At 43.5% G+C, this 27,658-nt stretch overlaps 1 protein-coding gene across 2 annotated transcripts in view; it reads right to left on the bottom strand.

Moving 5' to 3' along the window:
* WWTR1 (WW domain containing transcription regulator 1) overlaps positions 1–27,658 on the bottom strand; it is a 138,600-nt gene that overhangs the window by 36,488 nt on the left and 74,454 nt on the right. For both annotated transcript variants that reach the window (XM_046002664.1, XM_046002665.1), the window contains exon 3: positions 18,184–18,320. In XM_046002664.1, the coding sequence (XP_045858620.1) occupies positions 18,184–18,320 (137 nt within the window). The remainder of the gene's footprint in view (positions 1–18,183; positions 18,321–27,658) is intronic.

Below are 27,658 nucleotides of genomic sequence, written 5' to 3'. Positions count from 1 at the left end.
TGACTCAGCATAAATCACAGGCAGAGACTGTGACAAAAGTAGGAAGCCCAAGGAATATGCTAGAATGCCATGGCATCAGCTTCACTGATCACCCTCAGTGATCAAAAAGGATCTACTGAGTTCAATTCAGTGACATGGATCTGTTTCCTTGTCCCGATTTCATGAAAAAGTCTAATACAGACTAGTGTAATTAACTTATTTACTACTACAAAATGCTGAAATCACCATGAATCACACGTTAGGATGATGCCCTGTTTGTGTGATCTAGTTTTATAGAAAATGGTATAGGGCTTGCTTCTTCAGTCTTTTTTTTTTTTAAGATTTTACTTATTTATTTGACAGACAGAGATCACAAGTAGGCAGAGAGGCAGGCAGAGAGGGAAGCAGACTCCCTGCTGAGCAGAGAGCACCATGGGGGCCTCCATCCCAGGACCCTGAGATCATGACCTGAGCCAAAGGCAGAGGCTTTAACCCACTGAGCCACCCAGGAGCCCCATTATTTCTTCAGTCTTTAAAAAAAAAAAAAAAAAAAAAAAGACAAGTCAGATAACTTTTAAAAGTTATATTTCAGGGGCACCTGCATGGCTCATTAGGTTAAGTGTCTGCCTTCAGCTCAGGTCATGATTCCAGGGTCCTTGGATCAAGTCCCACATCAGGCTCCCTGCTTAGCAGGGAACCTGCTTCTCCCTCTGCCTCTGCCGTTCCTCGTGCTTGTGCTCACTCTCTCTCAAAATAAAGAAAACAAAAATCTTTTTTTTTTTTTTTGAAGTTCCACTTCATAATTCAGGAAGGTTTAAACAGGAAGCGGTACTGCCATCAGGCAACACTAGACCTTCTGGCCACAGCAGCTTTCAGAAAGTATGGATATGCACCTGGAAGAAGCCAAAACACACAGGTGTAAATCGTTTCTGACATACGTGCAGACCCAGCCACACCAAGCTTCAAAAATACTTCAGCGTCAAGAGTGTCTGAGTGCAGCTGTGGGTCTTTTCCTCTCTGTTTATGGGCCATACATGGCTTAACTCATGTGAACTGGCCAATGTCAGGTGTCACGCAGCCCTGTCTGATGGAAAACACATGTCTGCAGAGGTAGGAAGAAAAATCCAGCCACAGTCCAGCCTCGACTCAGTCACGATACAATGAAGAGGAAAAAAGGGCTGCAGACACGTCTCTCGCCCTTCTTGTGTCTCTCTCAGCTCCTGCCAACAATGAGCCGCTTGTTTCTCTTATTTCCCAGAAACAGTATTAGCCGTCCAACAAGGTCAGCAAAAAAAAAAAAGGCAACTTTTCACTTCAGGGTGCATTTGGTTCCAAAAATCTGTAAAGTATTAAACCAAGAAGTTGTACTATCCCAACTTCACACTGAGCCCTTTATTCCAATTCTGGGTGAGAATAACCACAAGGCAATTTCTCAGACGGCTCAGTTGATAAGGCACAGAGCTGAGGGACGTGTGTGCCTTCAGTCTTCCCCAGCCCCTCTGTTTTAGGCCTTAAACCCACTTCCAGGTGCCCCTCAATCTGACAGGTGGACCTTGGGTTTTCCAGATACCCCCGGTTCTTCCAGCTTTAGACTTGTAATCCACACTGCATTTACGTCACAGGAAACCCTGGATTTTTAGTACCAGAGAATGATTTTCCTACTTGCTCTCCTGTCTGCTCATCTCCACAGTAACACAGGTGACAAGCCACGGTGCAACGCTGCTCTCCTCGGGGTCCACCATGGAAATGCCTGGAACACTGGTTTTTATTGTTTTCCTAGCAAATGCATGCCCTAAAATGTATATTTTATCGGCATCTGAAAGATTTAGACATGAATTTTCATCATTATCATATATCCAGAACATTCAAGGTGTAATATATCCAGAACAAGTTAGCATGCTGATTTTTTTCTGGATCCTACTGTTATAAAGAAATCACATTTCTTCCATCAAAACCAGCATCAGCATGTGCTGCTCAGGTTCCATCTGATTTATGGGATATCACAAGATTGATCCAAAGTGGCCTGTGACAGGAAGCTCATCTATGAAGCTAGTGAACTTAGGCAAATAATGCCCTAACTGGGAAAAAGAGGAAATCGGCCGCTTCACTGTTCTGCTCCACAAAGTTATCTTTGTGTCTTTGAATTTAATACGACGGTCTGGCAATAGCAAAACCAAAACTGTTTTATTATCTTCAGACAATAGGTACACTTTTATCCTAACAGGAAATGGAAACTCTGATTCATGCATTTATTTTCATTAGTCAGGAGAGAGTTTATTGTAGCCTTTTATTGGTTCGCCTTCCTGAATGATTTTAAAACTAATCCAGGTGCAAAGTGTGGCAACCCAAGCAAAGTAACAGAAAATGAATCTACAGCCGTTTTTCCACGAGAGGCAAAGAAAAAGCTGTCAGTGTGGAAGGCTCATTTTTAATCTGTTTTCTTTCTATAATAAGTACCATTTTAGTAAACATCTTTATTATTTCAAAAGCTCATACAACAGACACTCCAAAAAACAGTCGAAGAACCCGAACAGTTTATGAAATAGAGTAAGCAATCAGAAATCAAACCTGGAAAAATGATCAGCCTCACAAGGAGTCATAGGAATGCAAATCAAAGTGAGAGCCATTTTTCAGCAATCACATTAGCAAAGAGAATGAATGATGTGAAGCCAGTGGGTGCTTTGCATCAAGCCGGGCCTACTCAGGAGGCAAAAAAAGAAATTTAAGCAGGGGTAGCAGGATTAGGAAATCTGGCAAAATTATATGTCAAATTTTGGGAACGTGTGTCTGTGTGTATATTGAAGGCTGTACCCATAGATCTTTTAGGATTTCTTGTGACCACGCCCAAAAGTTAATTACCTTTGAAATGAAAAAATACCTAAGAATTAGTAATGATAGTGTTTGGATGTTAGGACAACAGTTGACTTTGTCTCTCCAGCGTTCTACAGTTCATTTAATTATTCACTCACCAAGTATCTGCTGAGTCCCAGCCAAGTACAAGGCACTGTTTCCAGGGGCTAGCGGGAGAGACTGATGAGCAAGATGGAAAGGTCCTGGCCCTTTGAGAGGTTATAGTCTAGTAGGGACAGAGACAATAGCAAAAACATAGTATAATTCTACAGGTAAGAGCTTTGTACAAACAAATGTGGACTATCTCAGGCAGAGACATTAAGGAAGCCCTCTCTGGGGAGGCGATCTGTGATCTAAGAAACCAGAATCAAACACAGAAATCAGGCTGGGGGCCATTCTAGGCTGAGGAACAGTAAATGCAAGATCCCAAGGTAGGAAGGTGGCTGACCTGTGGGTCTGGAGTATGTGTGCAAAACAGGGTGGCCCCCAGGGCTGAGGGGCAGGGACCAGGGCCCCTGGGGGCTCAGGGCTGTGGTGAGCGCTGCCATTGACCTCTACTCCAGAGTGATAGACATCTCCTTTCAGCTCACTGCTCAGACTCCATGGGAAACCACCAGAGAATTTCACACACTACAGTAAAGTGAAAAATTCTCAAGAAACCCAGAGATGGAGAAGTGGAGGGGGTAACCTCCTTGGCATTAGTGTCTCCGGGTTACTGTCTCTCAGCCCTGTGAGGTGCTTGGGGCTCCCTTTGAGGAAGAAAGGCCTAAGTTTTGGAGTGGGGGTAGGGGAGCTAGAAACCAAGGCAGCTCTGCTTTGAAAAGACTTCCAAGAGGAGATTCTGATCCCGAGCAAAACAAAACAAACACCTACACCTCTTGGTTTTATTTGGGATGGTGTGACAAGGGGAGTTTGTTCTTAAAAACAAATATACATAAAACACACAGAACAGGGGTGCCTGGGTGGCTCAGTGGGTTAAAGGCTCTGCTTTTGGCTCAGGTCATGATCTCAGGGTCCTGCATCGGGCTCTCTGCTCAGTGGGGAGCCTGCCTCCTCCTTTCTCTCTCTCTGCCTACTTCTCTGCCTACTTGTGATCTCTGTCTGTCCAATAAATAAATAAAATCTTAAGAAAAAAAAACAAACCACAGAACAGCAAATAAAGCTACAACTCTGGATTTCCCCAAGTCTCTCCTAAATCTAGCTGGGGATGTGGTGTACCCCTGCTCTGGTGCTCTGAGAGCATGCCATGACCCAGGGTTTAGGGAGTTATAGGGAAAACCTCTAAGACTCCTGGTGTTCACTGTTGTGAGATTTTCTGAGGACTGTCACCTAGGGCACAGTGTCTAGATCGTTAATGGGGAACTGAAGGGAGAACTCCCTGCTTGACATCTATAAATGGAAAAATTATGTTTCCCCTCAACACCAGTGAACCTTGACCTCAAAATTGCTTTGATTTCCATAACTTAACATGCCTTGCTCTTTGCAAGAGTCCCCAAATCAAAAGCCAAATGTTCATGCACCTCTAGCCACCACACGGGGCCTGTGGTATACATTCTTCTCTCTGGCTTTACTATTTTCTCAGCCTCAATCTCCTTTTACCACAACTTCATTATTTATATGCATCCTTTTGAGTTATGTGCTTTCTAAGGGGCAAGAATAGGGAATAAATGAAGGCATCACTGTCTCATTTCAAAACTGTAACTCTGGGGGGCGCCTGGGTGGCTCGGTTGGTTAAGTGTCTGCCTTCAGCTCAGGTGATGATCCCAGGGTCCTGGGAGGGAAACCCACATTGGGCTCTTGCTCAGCAGGGAGCCTGCTTCTTCCTCTGCTTGTTCTCTCTCTCTCTCTGTCAAATAAATAAATAAAAATCTTTTAAAAAGAAACTAGCTCTGTGTGTCAAGGTATACAGACTACTATTGGTTAATTAAATAATGTTCTGTGTAGCTTAAGTGAGCATGCTGGCAAAGACATTTGCTCACCATCTCAAGGAGAAGGACTTATGACCTAAGGCTGCACCTTACAGGGACCTGGTGGAGCAAAAAAGGTCTCATCATATTGCACTGACTTTGTGGAACGCACTCAGGAGAGAAGCCAGTTGACGCAAGCAAACACTGCTCTTCCCCCGTCTTCCACAGATACTACCTTAACCAAGGGATCGAAGCCAACATCGCCCACCCCGGGACAAACTGACTTCATGTGCCTTCCTGCCAAAAATGTGTAACCTAAATCTAAACCATGAGGAAACACCAGACAAATCCAAATTAGAGATTGATCTATGAAATAATTGGCCTATACCCTTCAAAGATGTCATGATCCAAAACACAAGGGCCCAGGAATCATTCCAGGTCAAAAGAGATTAAGTAAACAGGACAACTAAATGCAGCGCACGGTCCTTGATAGATCTGGGGCCAAAAACCACACTACTGTGGCAAATGAGGAAATTCTCAAACACGGGTGTGGATTAGATGATAATGCTGTCCCAATGTTAAATTCCCTGATTTGGATACCTATACAGTGCTTATGTAAGAACATGTCCTTTTAGGAAATATAATCTGAAGTATTTAGGGGTAAAAGAGCATGATGTCTCCAACTTAGTCTCAAAAAATACATAAACATACAGAGAAAGTGAGATAAGCCAATGTGGCAAATCATAAACAATTAACAAAGGCAAACCTGAACAAAGGGTATATGGGAGTTCCTTGTACTAGAACTCTTCTGTAAGTTTAAGATTAATTGAAAATAAAAGTGAGGTATTAAAAAAAAAAAAAAAACAAGAAAGAAAAACTTCCCTATACACACCCTAAACTCCCCAGAGACTGAAAATTCTGTCTGGCTGGGTCAGGAGAAACTGCGTCATGTATGGGCCATTGTACTGAAACGTTTTTATCTTTGAGGAAACCCCCAACTAAACAATGGTTTTGAGAACTGACCAGAATTTGAAGGAGAGAGAACCCCAGTTGTAGTATGTGCTAAGGATTCCAATACCTCACGCTCCCAGCCTCCCCACCTCCACCCCAGACCCCACCTGTTATTTAGAAATAATTCTGGGTGAAGTTCGTCAGGAGGTACTGACTTCCGGCTATACATTAGTCACAGGATTTAACAGTGACTTGAGCTAGCAATATTGTAAATGTGTATTTGAACACTGCTAACAGAGTTGATCTCGAACGTCCGCATCACTAGAAAAAGAATTCTGTAACTATGTGTGGTGATGGATGTTAACTAGATTGATAGTGCTGAGCATTTCGCAGTGTGTGCACATATCAAAACATTATGCTGTACAACTGAAACTAATGTGTTGATTATATATATCTTAAATTTTTAAAAAAGGAGAAAATTTCGTATTCAAAAAAAAAAAACAGCAGGGAAGACAGGGCAAGGAATTGCCCTACAGGACTGGCTGGAATAGTCTTCTAGAAGAAACAGTTCTGGACAACCTTGCCTGACAACACAACACCAGACTAGAGAATTACAAGGTTTCTTGGGGAGACTCTGTGCTCCAAGAGTTAACTGACTGTAAAGCTTGAGGCCCTTCATCCACAGGCCCTCACTTCCCAGAGTGGAGCTGAAGAAAGGCCACGTTCCGCATAGACCTTCTTGACAGAAGAAAAAATGGACAACCACAAAGAGCAAAGCTGAGTCCGGAGAAGGGACTAGCAAATGCAAACACATGGAAGTATGTTTCAGAAAGAATATCAGGCCAAAGCCGTCTATTTTAATATGGTTTGGATCCTGGGATTCCCTCAAATTGCAGGGGGAAAAGTTTTGTATTTAAAACTAGGGCAGGAGCGCCAGGATGGCTCAGTGGGTTAAGCGGCTGCCTTCGGCTCAGGTCACGATCTAGGCATCCTGGGAAGGAGTGCTTCTCCCTCTCCCGCTGCTGCTCCCCCTGCATGTGCTCTTTCTCTGTCAAATAAGTAAAATCTTAAAAAGTAATAATAGTAATAATAAAACTAGGGCAGAGACAGAGGAGAAGACAATACACAAATGATTGAGCCATGCTGTAGACTGGAGAGGCGAGGTCTCCAGAGGAATAACCCTCAGGCTCAGCATCTCAGACAGAAGCTAAAGAAAACGACACGAGTGGTGGAGGTGAGAAGCGCCGAAGCCTTCCCACTGGCGGCGGCCCTGAGCATTCATTTCGTTAGGCCGGGATGATCCAATTCCATCTGAGGAGAGATGAGAGTTCCCTTTTAATTAGTGCAGGCATTATGGCAGTTGACAGGGGTAGAAATGGAGTATTTTTCTTGATACTGAAAGTGTGAGCTTTGAAGCAGCTAAATGAAAGTCTTGTGAGCCAGGACTAAGTCACCCACATTAAAAAATATTTTTTACTTTCTTTTCTTCCAGCTCTGCAAATATGTGACTCTTGGCAAAACTGAAAACTCACAACTCACTCTTCACTGGTGTCTGAGAAACAGCACACTGGAAAGGAAAAGGACTAAAATAATATGGAATGAAATGCATGACATGTACTGGGAAGCAAAATAACTTCAAATGAAACTTCCATTTATGGCTTAGTCAAAAACATATGGATAGGCAAGCTGAGAAAAAGAGCTAGTGGGAACGTAGGTGCCTGGTGAAAAATACACTTCTTATGACAACCTTAAATCATTTATTGGACACGGAAGTTGCACCCCAAATTCCCCCCCCGGCCCCCAACAACACACCCAGTGAATCTGTTTAGTTAGATAAAAGCAAACCATGTCAAAATTGTATTTTTAACTAACAAATATTCCAAAGAAACTGGAAAAAATGAGGAAGCTAAAGGCAGGCATAAAAATTCATGTGCAAGAGTATTGATGGCGACATCACTTAAAATGGTAGAAAAACAGCCTCCACCTGTAGATCTCTCAATAGAAGAACTGGTTAAATAAATTACAGAATAGTCACCCTACAGAATACTGTATAGCCATTAACATGATGTAATGGTTTATAAACAGAAATACACCCAAGTCCATTCATAAACAAGGAGAACCTAGGTTATACCGATCAGAATTATAAAGACTTTTTTAAAAAAGCCTGATAATAGACATCACTGGTCAAAGTAGGAGGAAAAGAGCATTCTGATATACTGTTGGTCGGGATGTAAAATGGTGTAACCTTTTTGGAGGGAAGTAGAAGAGCTATTAAAACTTCAAATGCACTTAATTTTTAGGTTCAGGAAGTCCACCTCTGCAAAATTATCTTATACATAAACAGCACAAGGCGCAAGGATTTACATACAGGGATGCACACTATAGCACTGCTTAGTAACAGTGAACCATCAGAAAAGAATTTAAAAGATACAGGATAAGGGACTGTTTCAATAAATTTGGTATATCAGTAGAGTAGAATATTACAAAATCCTGGCAAAGAATGATTATATCTCTAACAACGAATTTAGAAAGCTCTCTAGGATATGTTAAGTTTAAAAAAGACATACACACCCAAGCTTATATATGTACATAGAATATTTCTAGAATACTCAGGAAGCTGGTAGCAGTGTCTCAAGGAAGAGGAGAGAAGGGCTGGGGTTCTGGTGTGAGAGAGACTGACTTCTCATGAATATTCTTTGAACTGTTTGAATTTTTTTTTGCCATGTATGTGTTACTATCCCAATAAAAACAGCTAATCTTTTATGATTAAGTGAATTGGATAGATGCTCATGATATGTTAAAGGAAGAAACAAAAAAAGGATACAGAAGGTTTTCCAGCTTTTTTGTTCACATTTATATTGAAAAAAGACAAATATGAGAAAATATTGCTGTGATTTTGAATGCTCAGATTATAGTGTTTTTCAGCTGTTCTACAATGACCAAATAGTAATTATATAATATGGGGGGGGGGGAACATTCTTGAATATTGTTGCCTCAAGTATGTTTAGGATCTTATCTTTTCCTGTCCTAACCAAGGAGAGGGGGTGATCTTTCTCTCTTCAGCACTTAATGAGAAAAGACCATGAAAGCTTTTGTTTTCTTGGCTTCTCTTTCAGTATTATTTTGCTGACTTCATCACGGAGAATTATCCAGAGTCAAGCGTGGTGAACAGCTGTCCCTGACCACCAGCAACTGCAGAACACCCAGGGAATAAATTTAGACTTTCTGAAAGGAAGAAGAAATCAATCTTCCAGTTGATATGGGGTGGGGGAGGTGATGGTCACACACGGGCAGGGACATCGCCAGGCGCCCCAAAGAGGAGATCAAAGAAGAGTGTCCAAATGTCACTCAGCACTTATTAATTTGGAACAAGTGGCCAAAGGACAAACCATCCCAGAATCCCTTCACCTCAAACTAACTGGGCAAATTCCCTAGGACAAGGAAGTTCCTGAGGGCAAACTGCTGGAAGTCAGCCAGCAGATACTACTAAAACTGTCCAAATTATTTTTACAACTCTCAACAAAGGCACACAGCTTGGAGAAGAAATGAGAATCCATTAAAACTAGTAAGTAAATAAGGGAGGTAGTACCCACAAAGAAGGGACTTAAAGGAAAGCCTGACCTGGCCTTTACCTCCTTCCTAAGAGGCTGTGCTCTTCTTTGGGGCATGGTGTGCCTCTCTGGAATTTTTCAGAGGCCTGATGCTCTGGTTAACCCTGAGCAAGCAAAATTCAAGGTGAGCCTACGCACTTTCCGTATGAATGTAGACAATAGAGTTCAATAACCTGGATGCCCAAACAGCAATGTTGTCCCTCGTTTTTGAAGTTTACATGGTACGGCTGGGGGGTCAAAACTCTCTGTAAAGTGGCTTCAGAGATCACATACCCAACACTCACGTGTGCACTAATACCAGCAAGTGCCAAAAAGACAAATGTTAACACCAGAATAAATGTCTACTTTGGACAAAGAACCCAGTCAAAAAGCTGGTGAGCAAATTTGGACTTCTTTTCAGTTAACTCCACTTAAAGAATGGATAACCCAAGAGGGTTTCTGCCATTAATTATTATGACGGCATTCTCCAATCACTATGCTAAAACACAACTCTGCTGTAGCACCGATACCTGGCTGAAGACCAGAGTCATCTGGGTGCTTGGAAACAGCACTCCTTCCAAGACCCCAACCTACACCATCTGAAACAGGATTTCCCAGAGGTGGGGGCCGAGGCATTATTCCAGCAGCATCCCAAGACTCCTTCAAGGAGCTGGTGACTGGATCCCTGAGATGCATGTTTACCAAATAATCCAAAGGATCTTACCAGCGCTAGACGTGGATCCCCACTGGGGAAACACTGATCTCAGAGACCAGGGAACAACCTGCTTGCCACTGGCAGACTCCATCCACTGCAGAAGCTTGAAGATTCATGGTTTTGTCTGGACCGCACACGGAGCCTGGAGCCTTCTTCCCAACACCCCATCCTCCTCTCCCGCTATGAAAAGCTCAAGACATCAGCTGGTTCTGCATTTTTTTCCCCTTTAGGCTACTGTAGAAGTAATATAACCACATTACAGAGAAAAGAAAGGGAATCACCCCCCCATCAACAAGGCTTACCATGACCACTAGTAATACTGAAAAATACATAACTCACTGACTTAATACATTAACTCTACCAAGCAGTATACCTGTGATGTATGATGCACATGGCTAGGGGCTAGAAATATGCAGATGGAGAGCCAGTCTGTGGAAAAGGAGACTCTAGACAGTCTTTTCTTAAGAACAAAATTATAGTCCTAGCATAAACAATTTTTTCAGCTTTAAAAAATTAGACTGAAATAATAAACAGTTTTCCATGCACCATATAGTCCTTATACTATCATTTTAATGGTTACAAATATGTTTTTGTTGTACTGAAGACATTTACTTGGGGGGGGCAATATTATAAATAACCCACGTTTGCGTACACATTTTCCGAAGTGTTCATCTAGCATACTACATCTAGAATTGGATCTTGGGGAATATTTTCTTCTGAAAATTGTGGCACCAAAAATTTTTTAAGGCTCTTGAGGCTTCCTATCATAGAGGAGGTTTTCTACCTAAAGTTTCTAGATTTCACAATAAAATTGGCAACTATTTACCACCTAATCTTATTTCATCCAGACAAACTAATACAGTTTACCACTGAACAATGTGGGTTTTAACTGAATGGGGTCACTTACATGCTGATTTACAGCATATAGTACTTTAAATGTATTTTCTTTTGTGATTTTCTGAACACTTTTCCTTCTCTAGCTTACTTTATTGTAAGAATATAGTATATGATACATATACAGAATGTGCATTAGTTGACTGTTCCGTATTAACAGTAAGGCTTCCGGTCAATAGTAGGTTATTAATAGTGGTTTTGGGGGACTCAAAGTTATATGCAGACTTTGACGGTGCAAGGAGTCTGCTCTGCAATCCCCCCCACCCCCGTGCTGTTCACATTCAAGGTCAACTGAACTAATCTACACTTTAAATTTTTTTTTTTAAAGATTTTTTATTTACTTATTTGACAGAGAGAGATCACAAGTAGGCAGAGAGGCAGGCAGAGAGGCAGGCAGAGAGAGAGGGAAGCAGGCTTGCTGCTGAGCAGAGAGCCCGATGCGGGACTCGATCCCAGGACCCTGAGATCATGACCTGAGCCGAAGGCAGCGGCTTTAACCACTGAGCCACCCAGGCGCCCCATAATCTACACTTTAAGATAAATGGAATGTATGCATGGAAACCCAAAGTTCCTTTCTTTATATATTATTGCACCTCACTTTATTGTATGAAAGGAGCTGAAACAGCTGATTATTAATAATGTTTTTAGCCTTCATTTCATGTATCTTTAAAAGCCTTACAAGAAAAAAGAAAAAAAAACAGCTATAATTAATCTCTCTTTGGAAACTCCGAAGAACAGGCTTCAAAAACGTTATGAGAGAGAGTGAATTTTGACAACTGATGGCTTCCTACAAATCTAAGATGAAAATAATGATTTCTACAGTATTTAGAAAATTATTTCTCCTGTTTCTAACCAAGGCGGAGGTGAAGCCTTTTCAATGAGAACCCCTTCCTCCTTCCTCATGCCCACCAGTCTTCCTCCCCGGCCATATACCATGTTCTATCACCACGTTCCTACCAACGCCCTATCACTCTACCCCCTCAGTTTGTCTTTGGGTTTGTGTGTGTATACTTATGCCTATCAGGCTAATTTATGCTGCAGAACCACAAAGTTCAAAAAGTAGAGAGAGTATCAGAGCTGGAAAAATCACTGTAGCTAGATGTGTCTGCCACAGACGTACCACATAAATCTGATACACTGGAAAAAGAAAAAAAGTAGCCTACACATAAATCTGACTTTTAGCAAACCTTAGGATACCTTTCTATGTGCTTTAGCAACACTGGGCTGCAGTGTCCCTTAGCTATTTTATTTGCTTCTGATAAAAAGTTTTTCAGTGCCTTTGTGCACTTCCTAGAGGAAAGAATAAGCCAATTTACCAAACAGAGCACAGACAAGATTTTCCATCTTGTCTTGAAAAGCATGCCCTGCAAAAAAGGAAAAAACACACACGTGTTTATAATTTGAAGTACGGGCCAAGGCAGACCTGGAGGACTTAGACTCTGGCCTGGTGGACGGCACATTTTCAAAGGGGAAGGCATGTGTGTGTGTGTGTGTATGTGTGTGTGTGGTATTTTAAAAATTCCTATAGCATTAAAAATACTCCCTGGCTGCACTTTACCAAAAGTTTCTGAACCGGCTCGGGCTGGCAGTCTGGTGAAGCTGTTATACAGTCTTTATTTTTCCTGTTCTGTCTGGGAGGATACTGGCACCCCAGGTCGGAGCCTCATTCCAAAAAGAGGTCTGTTAATGTGTGACAGGAGCCCAGCACACCACGGTTTCTGATCATGAGGATTATCACCAAAAGGGCAAAACTGCATGTCACTTTCTCTGGGCAGTAACATTTTAAAATACGGAGATATTTTAAGTTGCTACGTGGTTTCGGTATGCACGTGCCGAGAAATGGGAAAACCTTGCCTGTCACACTTGTCCAGACGGCAATGTCCTTCACGTGCAGCTTCAGTGTGCCTGCTTGTCACAAACTCCGTTAATGATCTGATGGAGAAAGAGCTGGGTCACGAGAACATGCCTCTTCGTCTTCTCACGACTGCTCTCTGGGGTCCACCAACTTATCCTTGCAACGCGTAAACGAAAGTGCCCAAATGGTATAGGCTATGGGCACCATGGCTGGGTTTTCCTGAGGGAGGAGCAGGCCAGCTTTCTAAGAGTGCACATCACAAGCTCTTCCTCCCAAGTACACAGCGGCCAGAACAGTGAGGGAAAATGAGGCTACCAGCTAACAAGAACAGTTCCGACATCATACTTCTCTGGGGGCTTCCTATATGCCAAGGACTCAAGACAACATTTAGGAGACAGGCATCACAGTGGCCACGGATGTTTGCAGGCATCACCACCACTTTACAAAGAAGGACAACAAGACTCAGAGAGGCTCACCACAAACAAAACTCGTGAATGTCTAACCCAAGAGAAACTCAGCTCTGACTCCAAGTTCTTCCCGTGAACCACCAGACAGAAAGGTTCCCTGCTTCCACCCTACCCCTCTCACCACGCTAACACCCTAGCAGCCTAATTAATTTCCTTAGTAGGCCCCCGTTTCCCCCAAGCCCACCACCCTACATATTAGAATAAGCCCTGTGTAGAGTTCTTTTTTCTCCATTTGTTTCATCCCCCCCTTCAAAAAAATCCAGTGGGTATTAATAATGATTAATGAGACCAACAGCCCACTTAAAAGATGTAAGATCCTATGTCGTTTGTGTTATGAAAAAAAAAAAATCAACTTTCAGACGTACAGACACTTTCCCTCTTCACTGTTACAGAAGAGTAAGGATTCTAAGAAAGTTGTCAGCCCCAAGCAATACGGCTTCCACCCTGGGGCGCCTGAGTGGCTAAGTTGGCTCGGTGTCTGTCTGCCTTTGGCTCAGGTCATGATCTCAGGGTCCTGGGACTGAGCCCTTCACTGGGTTCCCTGCTCCACGGGAAGTCTGCTTCTCCCTCTCCCCGCTGCTTGTGCTGACTCTCTCTCTCTCTTAAATAAAATCTTTACTTAAAAAAAAAAATGGCTTCCACCCAGAGATCATATATCCTCTTAACTCTCTGAAATTCTCCAAGATCCTCCTTTCTTCTTCCATTTACTGGGCACCTCTGGTGACTGAGACATAAAAGTCACCCATCTGCTCTGACAGAATCAAGTAGGATAAAACCTGACAGAAAACCTGATCTGGCAAATATAAAAACAAAAATTTCATAGGCCAAGCCAGAGATGGTTCTCTGAAATAAAAATATTTTTTAAAAGATTTTATTTATTTGACAGAGAGAGATACAGAGAGAGTAGGAACACGAGCAGAGGAACTGGGAGAGGGAAATCAGGCTTCCCACCAAGCAGGGAGCCCAATGTGGGGCTCAATCCCAGTACCTTGGGATCACCATCCGAGTCAAAGGCAGATGCTTAACGACTGAGCCACTCATGGACCCCAAGAGGGTTCCTTTTTCTCCACACCCTCACCAACACTTGTTATTTCTTGTCTTTTTGATACCAGACATTCTGACTGGTGTAAGGTAATATCTCACTGTGGTTTTTGGTTTGGTTTTGGGGTTTTTTTGATTTGCATTTCCCCGATGATCAATGATATTGAGTATCTTTTTTTTTAAAAAAATATTTTATTTATTTATTTGACAGAGAGAGATCACAGTACGCAGAGAGGCAGGTGGGCGGAGGGCGGAGGGAGGACAGGCTCCCTACTGAGCAAGCAGAGAGCCCAATGTGGGGCTGGATCCCAGGACCCTGAGACCATGGCCTAAGCCAAAGGCAGAGGCTTAACCCACTGAGCCACCCAGGTACCCTGAAATAAAAATTTTTTTTTAAATTTCTTTTTTCCATTTTTCCCCTGCAGAGTCTATTTCATTTTACTTAGGCATTTAAAAGATTAGTAAGTTTAGATATACAACAAATCTGCCATCCTACACAGATGGCTTTTCACTGGATACTGATGCAGCCTGATGACAGTTTACTCCATTTTTACAAGTCACTCACTTCAGGACACCTTTACGTGATAGGTCTCTTCTCTGCCAATCAAAATATGATGTGACCTGCAAGCTACATTTCAGGAACAGATGCACTGAAAAAATAAGGTATTCCCTGATAAGCTTGGGCGGGGCGGTGGGGGGGGGGGGGCTGAAATATTTCCACCAGAGGGCGCTATACTCACTGAAAGTAATAAATACAGTGTTCCTAATTTAAAGTATTTTGCGCTTTAACCCGCCCAAAATAATTTTTTTTTTAAGATTTTATTTATTTATTTGACAGACAGGGATCACAAGTAGGCAGAGCGGCAGGCTGAGAGAGAGGAGGGGAAGCCGGCTCCTCGCTGAGCAGAGAGCCCCATGCAGGGCTAGATTCCAGGACCCTGGGATCATGACCTGAGCCAAAGGCAGAAGTTTTTAACCCACTGAGCCACCTAGGCGCCCCAATAAATCTTTTTTTTGAGAGCTGTTATGATGAACAATGACATTATCTTCAAACCTAACATTGAATAAAATATGAAATAAAACTTTTCTTTCCATAAGGAATAATGTTAACAGTAAGAATAAAACAATTACAGCTTGTTATGTGCCAGGCACCACATCTATGCACTTTACATGTATAAACTCATAATAATCTCTTCATACTATAATAATCATCTTCATTTTATATATAGGGAGACTAGGGCAAAATTAAGTTAACAAGTCATCAAGCTAGTAATGGGCAAAGCCAGGTTTCAAATTTTCACAGTCTGATTCCCAAATCCATGAACCTAACCTATAGTAAAACACTGAATCCCCAAAAAAGGGGAGACTTATTTCTGAATGTATTTAGCAATATCACAGATTATATAACACCTCTATAAAATATACAATTAGCTTATTAAAGATATTAATTTTATCACTTTATATTATAATATTATATATATTATAATATTATTATTAACTGTATTTTGACATTTTCATCTGTACATAAATACCTCCCTGTGAAGGAAACATACCACTTAGTTTACTTAGTGGTTAGTTATGTTCTACTGAAAAAACCAGAATTCAGATTTAAGAAGTAGAAGGACCTGCTACTAGTTTTAAAAATTGGTAATAAAGAGTATCAACTACAGGGAGAGCTGCAGCCTGACATAACATATTCTGAATAAACCACTTACTATTAGGAACACATTGCGACTCTTCAGTCTTTGGTGCTTCCTTGGCATCCCTGTTCCCTGTCTATCCTCAGGACGCACCTGTGATTCGCTATAGGCTAGTAACACTTTTCATAATGCACAAATATTCAAACAGTGTTAGGAAAATACCTAGAATGTGTCTTGAGAAATTGGCTGCTTCGATTTATCAGAAAGCTGGAAAGTAAGGTACTGTAACTCAGCAAGAGGTAAACATGGTTCCAATATTCAGATTCCAGTTTCTTTAGATATGTTCTACTACCAATGGTACTTCTGCAGGGAGGGGGGCGCCCGAGCACAGGCCAACTCACGTGTGCCTTCAGTGTTAAGTTTCAAGCATTCGAACTCCTTCTAATTTAATTAATCCACTTGGCACTTGTTGCACAACTTTTCAAAAATGAAGGCAAATACATAAACAACATAAACAAGGATATTCATTCCAGTACTGTGTATAGAAGCACTAGCAACACTAGTAACAACCTAAGTACCCATCAGATAGGGGCTGCCAGTTAAATACATTCACTGTGGCATGTCACTATGTTGAGAAGATCAGGAAATGTTTTCACAAGAGTAAGGCAGCTGTCGGTGTACAGATACCAAGGCAGAAGAGGCAAGGTGCAGAACAGTACGTCAAGAATGCTAGAATTTATGTGAAGAAACACATCCCCCTGACCAGAATCACTAGAGGACTCCTGGAATGGGGGGGTCCGAGAAAAGCTTACTCTTGAATGCTTCAAAAAAGTTTTTCCATTTTTTTAACTGAGCCCATGAAAGACCTTTTTCCAACTATAACGGATTATAAAATGAAAGTTAATACTTTAATAATCAGTCTTTAGAATTTTTAATGAAAATTAAATGGCTAAAAGAAACCTTGAAACCCATCTAACGCTACCTAATTTGAGGTTCCTTTAGTACGCCTGCAACTGCTTTCTATTTGAGCTCTTATGTATTTGGGACAAATGAGTCATGGGAAGTTTCAGTTTACCACTGCTGGTAGAAGAATTGGTACCACTTTCCTTGATCTGCCTGCTAGATACGGGACACAACAGAAGTTATTCCAAGTCCTTTGCTTCTGGATATATTTTACATCTGCAAGCTTTAAAATGGTAGATCCAGACTTCCTGGAAGAACAGACGATATATTTACTTGAAGCAGACTTGGGTTTACTTGAGTTCATACTCACTTTGGCTAAGTCACAGAGTGAGGGAAGGTGTCTGGGAATAATGGTTCCATTTTTATCCTGTTCATTCCTGAAAAATCCAACACGAGATTGTTTTCACTCTAAAATTAACTATTCTGTGTATGAGGCAGTATCTGGATATCTGATCTTAAATGGAAATGTTATCTTAAAATGGCACCGCCTTTTATAAAACCATAAAAGTACCCTTTATTCTTAGCCTTTGGGGGTGTGGGGGAATGACTACAATAAAAGCTGATTAGCTATGCCGCTGCAGTGTGCTAGTTCATATCGGACCCTCTCTAGTGGGCAGAATTTTAGTTCTTCAGTAAAAGCCATTAGCAGAAAATAATCTTTTCTCACTTCTAAAATCACAGTTAAATATTCTAAATGAGGTGAAGAGTAAGCTGCAGTGTCCTGGGGCAGCTATCTCAAGAAGCCCCCTGCAGATTAGGGAAAGGCTGAATGCCTTCTAAACCACTGCAGCCTCAGTTCAAACTCCAAACTCCACTATCCACAACCTGTATGACCTTGGGAAAGCTTCCCCATTCACAAAATGGGAATGCCATCACTTCTTGTCCGGTTGTTGTGAGCTGAATGAGATGAGGCATGAAGGCACCAAGCCTGGTGTCAATCACACATTATGCAAAATAATAAGAGGAGGAAAGAAGGGGATCTGAGGTCAGAACTGCACCTGTGGCGGTCTTCAGGAACCAAACTCACAGAATGGGGATGTATACTTGCCTTAGCCTACATGAAGAGAGGAGGCCTAAGTGATTTTTTTCAAAACACTCCAACTGAGGCAACTGAAGGAGATGCAGAAACCACAGTGTGAACCTAGGCAGCAGAACTGTGAACTGGTAGCAAAGACGCCAAGAAAAAAAGCAAAGATGGCAGAAGGGTGATGCACCCAAGGACTATGTGGGTGCACGAGTCAACACCGAGCCAGCCGGAGCTGCTTCTGAGCTCCAGAGCCTGTGGGTTCAACACTTGTTCATGCAGCTCCAAGTGGACGCTCTGGGCTTACCGAGATTCGGCTGAGACACGGCCATGGACCTCTGGGGTGCTGGGGTGGACGTGGCTGCAGAGTGGAGGTTCATGGGATTCAGGGGCTGATTCATCGCCTTCCTAGGGTCTTGCCATGTGGTGATTTTTTCTATGTGACTAAAAGAAGGAAAACAATTATCTTTTTAATTGTCAGCATGATTATCATTATCACCATCACCAATAACAGCACAAGAGTTAAATGACGCTGCTCTTCCTCCCTTAGGATCTGCTTACAAATGGCTGACACACTGTTTTCATCCAAGGTCATGCCTGCCCACAAACCCTCCACCCAAGGGCTCCAGCAGGGATTCTCTGAATAGAAGCCCATGACTTGGTTGTCCCAGCCATCCCTAGATGCAGAAACCCTCTTACAGGTCTTCTGCCTCACCAGCGTATCTCTTCTCCGCCAAGGAACCTTCGCTCCCCAGCCTCTCAGATGCTTCCCTGCCATTCAATCACTGGGATGCCATGGTGGGAACTCCTCTGCCAAAGCAGGACCATGCTCCTGCCCCGCCAACCCTCCCACGCTCCGCCGATCACATAACTGAAGTAACGAGGACATCTCTGCCGGTCTCAGCCAAAGCCAGGGCTTTTGAAGCCAACCGTGTGAACATGACATGACTGAGCTCTACTAAGACCAAGGAAGGCACTGTGAGGTCCACACGGGTAATATGTAAGACCCTCAAGAAGCTTACGTTGGATTCATCAAGGTAACAACTGGGAAGCTGGAGTAGAGTAGCAAGATGTAAGTGTAGGAAGACAGGAAGACAGATGATGGAGAAACCCAACCATCAAGGCATGAAGACTTCTGAGGGCAAAGACATGATTAGACTTTTGGTCATACACAACTTCCAGGATCTGTTATTGTCACTTAATCTCAGAGAAACTGGCCCAACATAAGCTTCTGTCCAGAATTCCCATATGTCCTGAGAAAGATGGACAGAAGGGTGCCTGGGGGGCTCGGTGGGTTAAGCTTCCGCCTTTGGCTCAGGTCGTGGTCTCAGGGTCCTGGGATCAAGCCCAGCATGGCGCTCCCGGCTCGGCGGGGAGCCTGCTTCCCTCCTCTCCCTCTGCCTGCCTCTCTGCCTACTTGTGATCTCTCTCTCTGTTAAATAAATAAATAAAATCTTAAAGAAGAAGAAGAAGATGGACAAGACCTCCAGCTTTTTTGGCCTCCTCTCAAACCACATCATAAGTCATTCCTGGTGCTTCATGTACCCCATGACAAACTTTTTTTCTGAGATTTTATTATATTTTTCTTTTAAAGATGAACATATTCACCTAGTACAATAGCTTCGTTTTACGAATTGCAGCAGAGTTCTTTCCACAGTTATCAAAAACAAACTCTGATAGCAGAAACTGAAAGTCAGCCTTTTGTTCTAAGCCTTGCAGCTAGGCTTGCCTCTCCCAAAGTAATTGTTGGAGTCAACCCCCACGCACTACAGACCCTTCTAGATCCATATGAAAGGAGCCTGATTGTTCTTTTGGTAAAACACACCTTAATTTTGAATAAAAATGGCTCCCTTTGAATCCTTGGGTCTTGAGCCTTAGCGAACCGCTGTTACTACGATTAAATTTAATCCGAAATCAGTGCTATCCCCCCCTCACTGGAGTTCTATTTGTCTCTTCTTTTGCATCTGTTTCCTCGCATTTGAATGCTGCCTCTGCTAAAACTTCCTCAGATTTCTTTATCCTAGACAGCAAGTTACAGGAACGGGAGCTCATCCACTGCCTCGAGTGAAAACTTGGCTGTTTTCCCAAGAAGGCCTTTAAATGAGTGTGATTAAAGGTAGAGGAAGCGTAATTAAGTTTAACTGTTGAGTTTCCATACTGTCGGAGCCCTGAGCAGTCCTTAAAACACAATCCAAAATGAACAGGGTAAAATAAAAACATTAAAACCAAGACTATCCCAAATATAAGAGACTCTTAATCTCACAAAACAAACTGGGGGGGGGGGGTTATGGACACTGGGGAGGGTAAGTGCTATGCTGTGAAGTGTGTAAATCTGGCGATTCACAGACCTGTACCCCTGGGGATAAAAATACATTATATGTTAATAAAAAATAAATAAATTTTTAAATTAAAAAAAATTTTTAAAAACTTACCTAAAATAATAAAGTAAAAAGAAAAAAGATTTTATTTTTCTGAGAGAGAGAGCGCGCGCGCGCATGTAGCGTGCACGCATGAGCACGCATGAGAAGGGGAAGGGTAAAAAAAAACAACAATCCAAGACTGTCCTGTTCAGAAAAACACAAATAGAGGGGGAAAGACCCAACTAAAGAGAGGACCATCACTTACTCAAGCACAGAAAGATGAAAAAGAAAGAAACAATGGTCTTAGTTACACCTTCAGCTTAACGATTATAATTCTGTTGAAAGCTTTCATAAAATCCTTGTGTCAGCTTCTGGTCAAGTGGAAACTCATCACCAGCCTCCGGGGATTTGTCATTGTCCTTCAGAGTCAGGACCCCTCATTGATGAGGATGTCAGAGTTAAGTAAACTCCCTTTAGCAAGGTAATTAAGAGCTAAGAAACCCTTTGACTAACCATTCCTTCAGGACCCACACTATGAAAACATGTTTTTCCAAGATAGGTCTGTCCTACATACTTTCCACAATGCTACCAGAAGGAAAGGAATCCTCCTCTCTTTCACCAGCCTTTCTTAGACCCTCTGATACCACGGATCTCGATGCTTCTTTGCCAGGAGCAGCAAGAGCACAGCCGCTGGTGGGAGAAATGGGGGAAGAAGAAGGTGGGGGGAGAGAAAGTGATGCAGGTCTGCTGTGGTCTGACATGCAGCAACTGGTCAGTGGTAGGAATGACACAGGAGCTGGGACAATGCTGGTTCCCACTCTCCTCTCCCATTCCGAACCTGAATCTAGGGAGAGCAGGAAGCCCCGCACCCCAGGTGGTAAATGAGCCCAGCTTGCCTAAGGACATCACCACAGCTGGCCAGCCTCCATCCCCCAGAACAGAATGCTGGTGCATTCTGGGAGGACCCTCTTGCCCCATCCCAGAGAGGTCTGACCCCAATGAGGTACAACTCGGCCGTGGCTTCCAAGTCCTAGAACTCCCCCAGGACCGTGGGAGCCTCCTCAGCCCAATCTTCAAACCCCACACCCGGCCAACACTTTGAAAGGAGTTTTGTTCCCAGCAGATTTGTTAATTAAAAGTGTCACTCACGGTATTGCCCAAAGACTAGAGTACAAGAGGGAGTCTGAAGAAAGCGGTTCTCATTGCTCAGAAACAACTCTGAGAAGAAAGCTACTGGAATTCCCAGTCTTAGCACACCCACCCGTCGACCCGACAGACACCAGCTTTGCTCTAAATGCTTGGCTCCTAGGACGTCCAGGGTGGCTCCCGGGCCAAATGTCAAAAGCAAGGGCACTGCTCGCAAGAACTTGATACATCTCTGATGATTTGATCTGAAAGCTACATTCTGCTATTGTGCAAATGACTTCGCTCCCATCACCCCATTCCCGAAGGCAGGCTAAGCCACTGGCTCTGTTGGTCACACGGCTGTCTCATCTCCGCTCCCTCTCAGTTACTGACTCATTTCCTTTCTCGGATTTCTCAGTGGAACCTTACTGTCTGCCAGGACCCGCAGTGGAGCTGGCCTGCTGCTCCCACCTCTTCCCCAATGTCACTCCCTTGCTGCCGAGTCTAACTTCAAACCAATGTCTCTGCTGCTTTTATAAAAGTCTCCTTTCTCCTAAAAACTTATATATATTCACCCTCCCTACATATGTGTCCAAGGAGTAATATGCTATACCACTGTCATATTAGAAAATGGAACAAAAAAGGAAAAAGATATCAAAGTGTTGACGGTGATACATGAAAGTAAGAGGCCCGGTGGCACTATTTTTTTTTTTTCTTATCATAACTCCCTTGTACTTCCCAGGTTTTTAACAGTGACTATGAGTTGTTTTCATAAGCAGTAAAAACAAAGACACTCATGAAGGTACATGACGGAAAGGAAAACGAGGCATGGTCACACAAGTCTTAGGGTACTAAAATGTGACTTCAGATAAGCTGTAGATTTGGCTTGTCACCGACGAGGGGCAAAGAAAGAATTAGGGAAATGGAAATCAATCACCTGGCCCCATGTTGTTTATAAGGAAAAAGAATACCAGTTCCAAAGGAAAAGAAAAACTTTTCCTGACACCAAAAGGCCTCTTTCCTGGGCTTTAACAACAGCAACAACACTCATAAGGGTTTCACAGGGAGACCCCCGGTGGTGCAGATAACAAGATAATGGGAGTGGTCATCTCTTTCTTTGGGGGCCCCTGTGACCACCATTTATTTCCCAGACTGCCCCATTCCACAGTCGCAGAAAGAACCAACCCACTCCTCACCTCCAACACATCAGGAGTCTCTGATCAGAGAAGGATTCAGGTCCAAAAAGAGCTTCAGTTGCTTAGGAACTGCAGTTTTCACTCAGGGGCAAGAAAAGTCAACATTTCTCTGAGAGGACGTTTGGCTGAAAAACTGTTGCGTGAGGGCGCCTGGGAGGCTCAGGGGGTTAAGCCTCTCCCTACAGCTCAGGTCATGATCTCAGGGTCCTGGGATAGAGTCCCACATCGGGCTCTCTGCTGGGCGGGGAGCCTGCTTCCTCCTCTCTCTCTCTCTCTCTCTGCCTGCCTCTCTGCCTACTTGTAATCTCTCTCTGTCAAATAAATAAATAAAATCTTAAAAAAAAAAACTGTTGCGTGAAATGATTTTTCCTTCTTGAACTAGTATGTTTTTCAATAGAGACAAGGATTTAGAAAGCCATTTTATTTACTAGGGAAATTCTGTGTTGGAGGTTGGAACATCGTTGAAGTGAGCGGAAGAGGGGGGGCAACCTCGCCACCCTCCTGGTCTCCCTCCACTGCGGGCCTGGCCCCTCCCATCAGCCTCCAGAGGATCATTAACTTAGCTCCTATTTCCTCCTCTCCAGCCTCCTGCATGACCTTCCACCTTGAGGAGCACCAGGGCCTCCAGACTTCCCCTCTTCCAGTCTTTCAGGTTACTCCAACCTTCCACCCCTCCCCCACCCTGACAATCCGCTCTCCATCCCACCTCTAGACTCCTATCCCAAAGACAGCTGGGATCCAAGTCACCCCCGGGGTCCTTGGTCTCACATGCTTAACCGGTTGACTGAGCCACTCAGGTGCCCACACATACCTGAGACTTAATGTTACCTCTGATCCTGTGTAACCTTATTGGACAAGCCACTTCACCCATCCTGGTCTCAGAACCCAGATCCATGAGCACCCACAGGAGTGAAAGGAGCTAACAAACGCGAGAGTTCCTTGTGGCAAGGGTAAAATAGGTCTGTTCAGGGAAAGTAATGACAGCCGAAGTCACCTGCAGGTTTCCCCACCAGTTCACAGGGCCTCCCAGCTCACCTCCCCAGCCATGTGTAAGGAAGGCGGCCTCGCCAAGCCCCAGGCTGACAACGTGGGTTCAAGGTTACTCCACAGCATGCACTGTTCACCTACTGTGCGCAATGCACTAGGCAGGTATAAAAATAAAGGGCACTCTGTAAATATAAAACCCTGACTAGCAGCAGAACCATTAAAAATAGAACCCACCTGCTTCATACAGCCTGAGAAAAAGCCTGGCATTTTGGGATGAATTTATCCTCCAGCCTATGACCACGACCTATTACACTAACTTTATGGAAGGAAGCCACACAACAAAGGCTTTCTGAAACAGAGAAGGTCTATGTAATACATTTTGTATTGCTGGAAGCATACGAAGATACAAAAATAGAAAAGATTCTGAGAGCTTGATTTTGAAAGAATTTAGAGTTCTTAGCAACATAAGCTGCTTGCCTATTTCTACGGGCAAAGATTTCATCCTTCAATGTAAGTGTTTTGCCTTTTTACTCCCCCTCCGCCCCACCCTCACTGCTTTAATACAGTCAAGTTCACATTACTGTCAGCCATTACTCGGGGCTCCCTGCCAGCAACAGAGCTGTTAGGACAGGGCTTAGGAGTAGCCTCCAACCTGCCTCTTCTTTTCCACCACAAACTAGCTAGGCAGTTAAAGAGAACCACACCAGTGAGATGGGAATTTAAAGGCAGCCTGAGGTTATAAAACCAAGGTCAACTGATTCAAAACTCAATTCACATTCAGTGCTGCTTGACTCTAGTCCCCTGACCATACCAGGCTCTCTTCAAGTTCTCCCTTCACTCTCTCTTTGTTGGAGGGGGAGGGGGTGCTAATATTAAATGGAACATAAGCTCTTTCAATGACAGAAATGATCCTGTGGGGCACAGCAAAGTGCTCTGTACATAGTAAGCATTTGAAAAACAATACCCATGCAGCCCTCATATACTCACAAACCAACCTAGGGCATATGTAAACTATCTTCCTTTGTTTTTTAAGTTTTTAATTTTTTTAAGATTTTTATTTATTTGACAGAGAGACAGAGCACAGAAGCAGGAGAAGCAGGGGAAGCAGTAGGCAGAGGGAGATGCCTCGCAGAAAACCCCACACAGGACTCCATTCCCAGACCCTGGGATCCTGACCTGAGCCCAAGGCAGACACTTAACCAAGACATTAAAATGGTTTTTGATTTACGCGACCCATTCACCACCCTCTTAACCACATCACCCTTTATCACAAATGTATATACGCTAAAGATTATTTGCTTAGAAAGTGCTAAATCAACTTTGCAACTTGCTCGTAGTGAACCAGTTCCATTAAAGCCATCAACGTTAAAAATGGAAATTGAAACAGATTTGCGTGAGGCTGATAATTTCCCAGAGAGAGCTTGCCAAGTTAAGTTTGACCCATTGTCAGCAGGCAACAAATGCTATGCCAATACTTAATCCTGTACCAGATGGCAAGAAGACTTGTCCCAGACTCACGCTGAAGTCCTGAAATGTTCCCCAGTGAGATTTAAAATACAAAGAAGCAAAACACTGGTTTACTTTCTTATGTTCTGGGAATAAATGCTGCTTGTGTTTCAATTACATTAAACATGCTGGCAGTGTGTTCTTATTTAAATTTCACGGCCTAGGAAATGACACATCGTATCTTAGTCATATCTTGCATTTCTTTGAGTGGTGCCTTTTGTTTTGTTTTGTTTTTTTGCCAGGGGTACTCAGCTATTCCGACTGACACCAGAGGTGGGTCTTAACCACAAGAACAAAGACAGCTGGCGAGCACACTTATTAATTCTCCCAGACCCAGATGTACACTCTCTCCAAGTTACTTCCTCTGCTGTCACCTAAAACCAGAACCTACTGGAAACTGATCACTTGTGAGCCCCTGAGCCCTATTCTGGGGGTGGGGGCTGGGGAAGCACTCATAGCAAGGAGAGCTACCATCGCTGTGATAGCTCGCAGCCCACTTCTAAACTGGCAACCTAACCTGATTCGTAGCCATCTATTAAGCTGGTCCCCTCTGCTTCACCCTATCAGTCCAGTTGGATAATGGGGAGTCGGCTTTTGAACTACAATACACAGATAATCGGAAATCAAGTGCTGGCATGTCACCTGGCTGAACTGTTCTAGTTTATTTCCAAAGCTATCAAACTCCTTCCCAGGTTTTCATCCTTCCTATTGTCACCCTAATTGAAGATTCGTTGCCACAAAGCAACTTTCACACCACTATAATTGGTTACAATTCTTCTTCTGTTCTGCCCAAATCCTGAACGGTAGGTACTATCTCTTGCTGGTCCAATGCATTAGAATAAAAGATAGGAAGAGGTTTAAAAAAAAAAAAAAGTTAGGGTGCAAAGGTACATCACTGACACCTCCATTAGCGAAGCATTCGTATCATTCACAGATTAAATCCCAAAGCCATAAAAACTGTCTCACGCCGCCCAATAAAGGTGACGGTTCCCATAATGGAAGCGTGCCTCCTAGACAGCTCATCCTTCTTCGAAACCACAAGGAATTTATAGCTGAAAGGTTTCTGCTCGGATTTTCACTTCGGCAGCTCACAGGAGTAAGTCCTATATAAATAGGGGATTTTTTTAGGATCCTCTAATAAAAGATGATACAAGACCAGAAGCATTATTTTGGTGCATGTTTCCGGTCTCTACCATTCACTTGCCAATTCACAAACATTTCAGGGTCCTCTGGAATTCTGAATGAATGGCAGGGATTGTATTTTTAACTATGAGGCTCTAATCCTCGACTTCCATCGCAGCCGAGCCAGGAAGCCTCCCCTCGTTTCAATTAGCAGCGGTAGGGGCGGCGCCAGGGGCGGCACCAGAGTGGAAGATCTACTCGCACTTCCGCCGCAGCCAGCTGTGGCGATCTATCGACTCGCAAATCCTTTCCACTGAACAGGGCCCCCTTTTCTGCAGACTCACTCCCAGACCCGCTCGGTCAGGGCAGAAGCTGAGTCAAGGCGAGCTGCCATCCGCCCAGCTTGATGCGGTCACATCCACAGGTTCTCCAGAGCACTGCTGCTGGGCTGGGGAGGAAGGCGGCAGGATGAATGTGCCCCTCCTGGACAAAACCACTTTGGGAAGCCAGTGACTCAGCAACAGAGCCCCAAGGTGTGACTCAGACACCTCACCTCAGAGGGTGCGGCATCTCATTGTGTTAGAGGCACCCCGACATCGCCCAACACGGGCAAACCTGCCTCCACCTCTGCAAACTGAACCAAACTCTTACTTAACCTTATTTTTCCTATTCCCTAAAAGAGCAAGAAGAAAAGGGGAAGGACTAGGTTTCTGTTTGCTTGTCTGCCACAGGCCAAGAGCCCTATTAAAGAACTTTGGCTGTTCCGTGATTTTATTATCAACACTTAGCATTTTTTCCTCTTCTCAAGTCAAGATCAATAGTGTTAGTAAAAGATTCATAAATCATGCTAAATTTCTCCTACGTTTTATTATTTCCAGATAACGAGTATCTCTTCCTACTTTTCCCTTTTTCACAAACAAAACCAGGGGTGGGAAGGAGGAGTGGAGAAAAGATGAGGTTCTTTATGAATGGTGACTTCTAGAATTATCAATAGGCATTTATTCATTCGACAAGCGTTTACCAAGGAACCCTATCTTCCACTGGAACTCAGCTCCCAGAATCGGTTTTGGGAAATGTGGGGTGTGGTGAAAGGAACCCCTGAAAATCCTTTAAATGGCCCGTTAAGTGTGTGGTCTCCTAGGCTTTATGTATGTTACACTGTCTTTCAGTGTCCAAAACAGCCACTTCCCTCCAGGGTTAAGACATGGTACTGTTTCTACAGCCAAGCTCCAGGTGAGACAATGCTGTCCCCAAATCCTTACGTTGGGATTCCTAAGCATGTAGTGTTGAATTCGTGCCACTTTAACAGGCATGAGGTCCTACGTGCCTTGTGGTCTTCCGTGCCAACATGGACCTATCAGCAGACGACCCAGTATGGGCCCCAGGAGCTGGCAATCAAACAGGCAGTGAGGTAGTAGCCAAGAAGTGAGTGAATGAATGAGTGGAGGGTAACAGACACAAATCCTGGTTTTTTTGTTACTATAAA

Source organism: Meles meles, chromosome 4, assembly GCF_922984935.1.
Source record: "Meles meles chromosome 4, mMelMel3.1 paternal haplotype, whole genome shotgun sequence".
NCBI classification, from domain to species: Eukaryota; Metazoa; Chordata; class Mammalia; order Carnivora; family Mustelidae; genus Meles; species Meles meles.
Note: the sequence above shows the minus strand (reverse complement) of the source record. Positions and strands in the feature narration are given on the sequence as shown.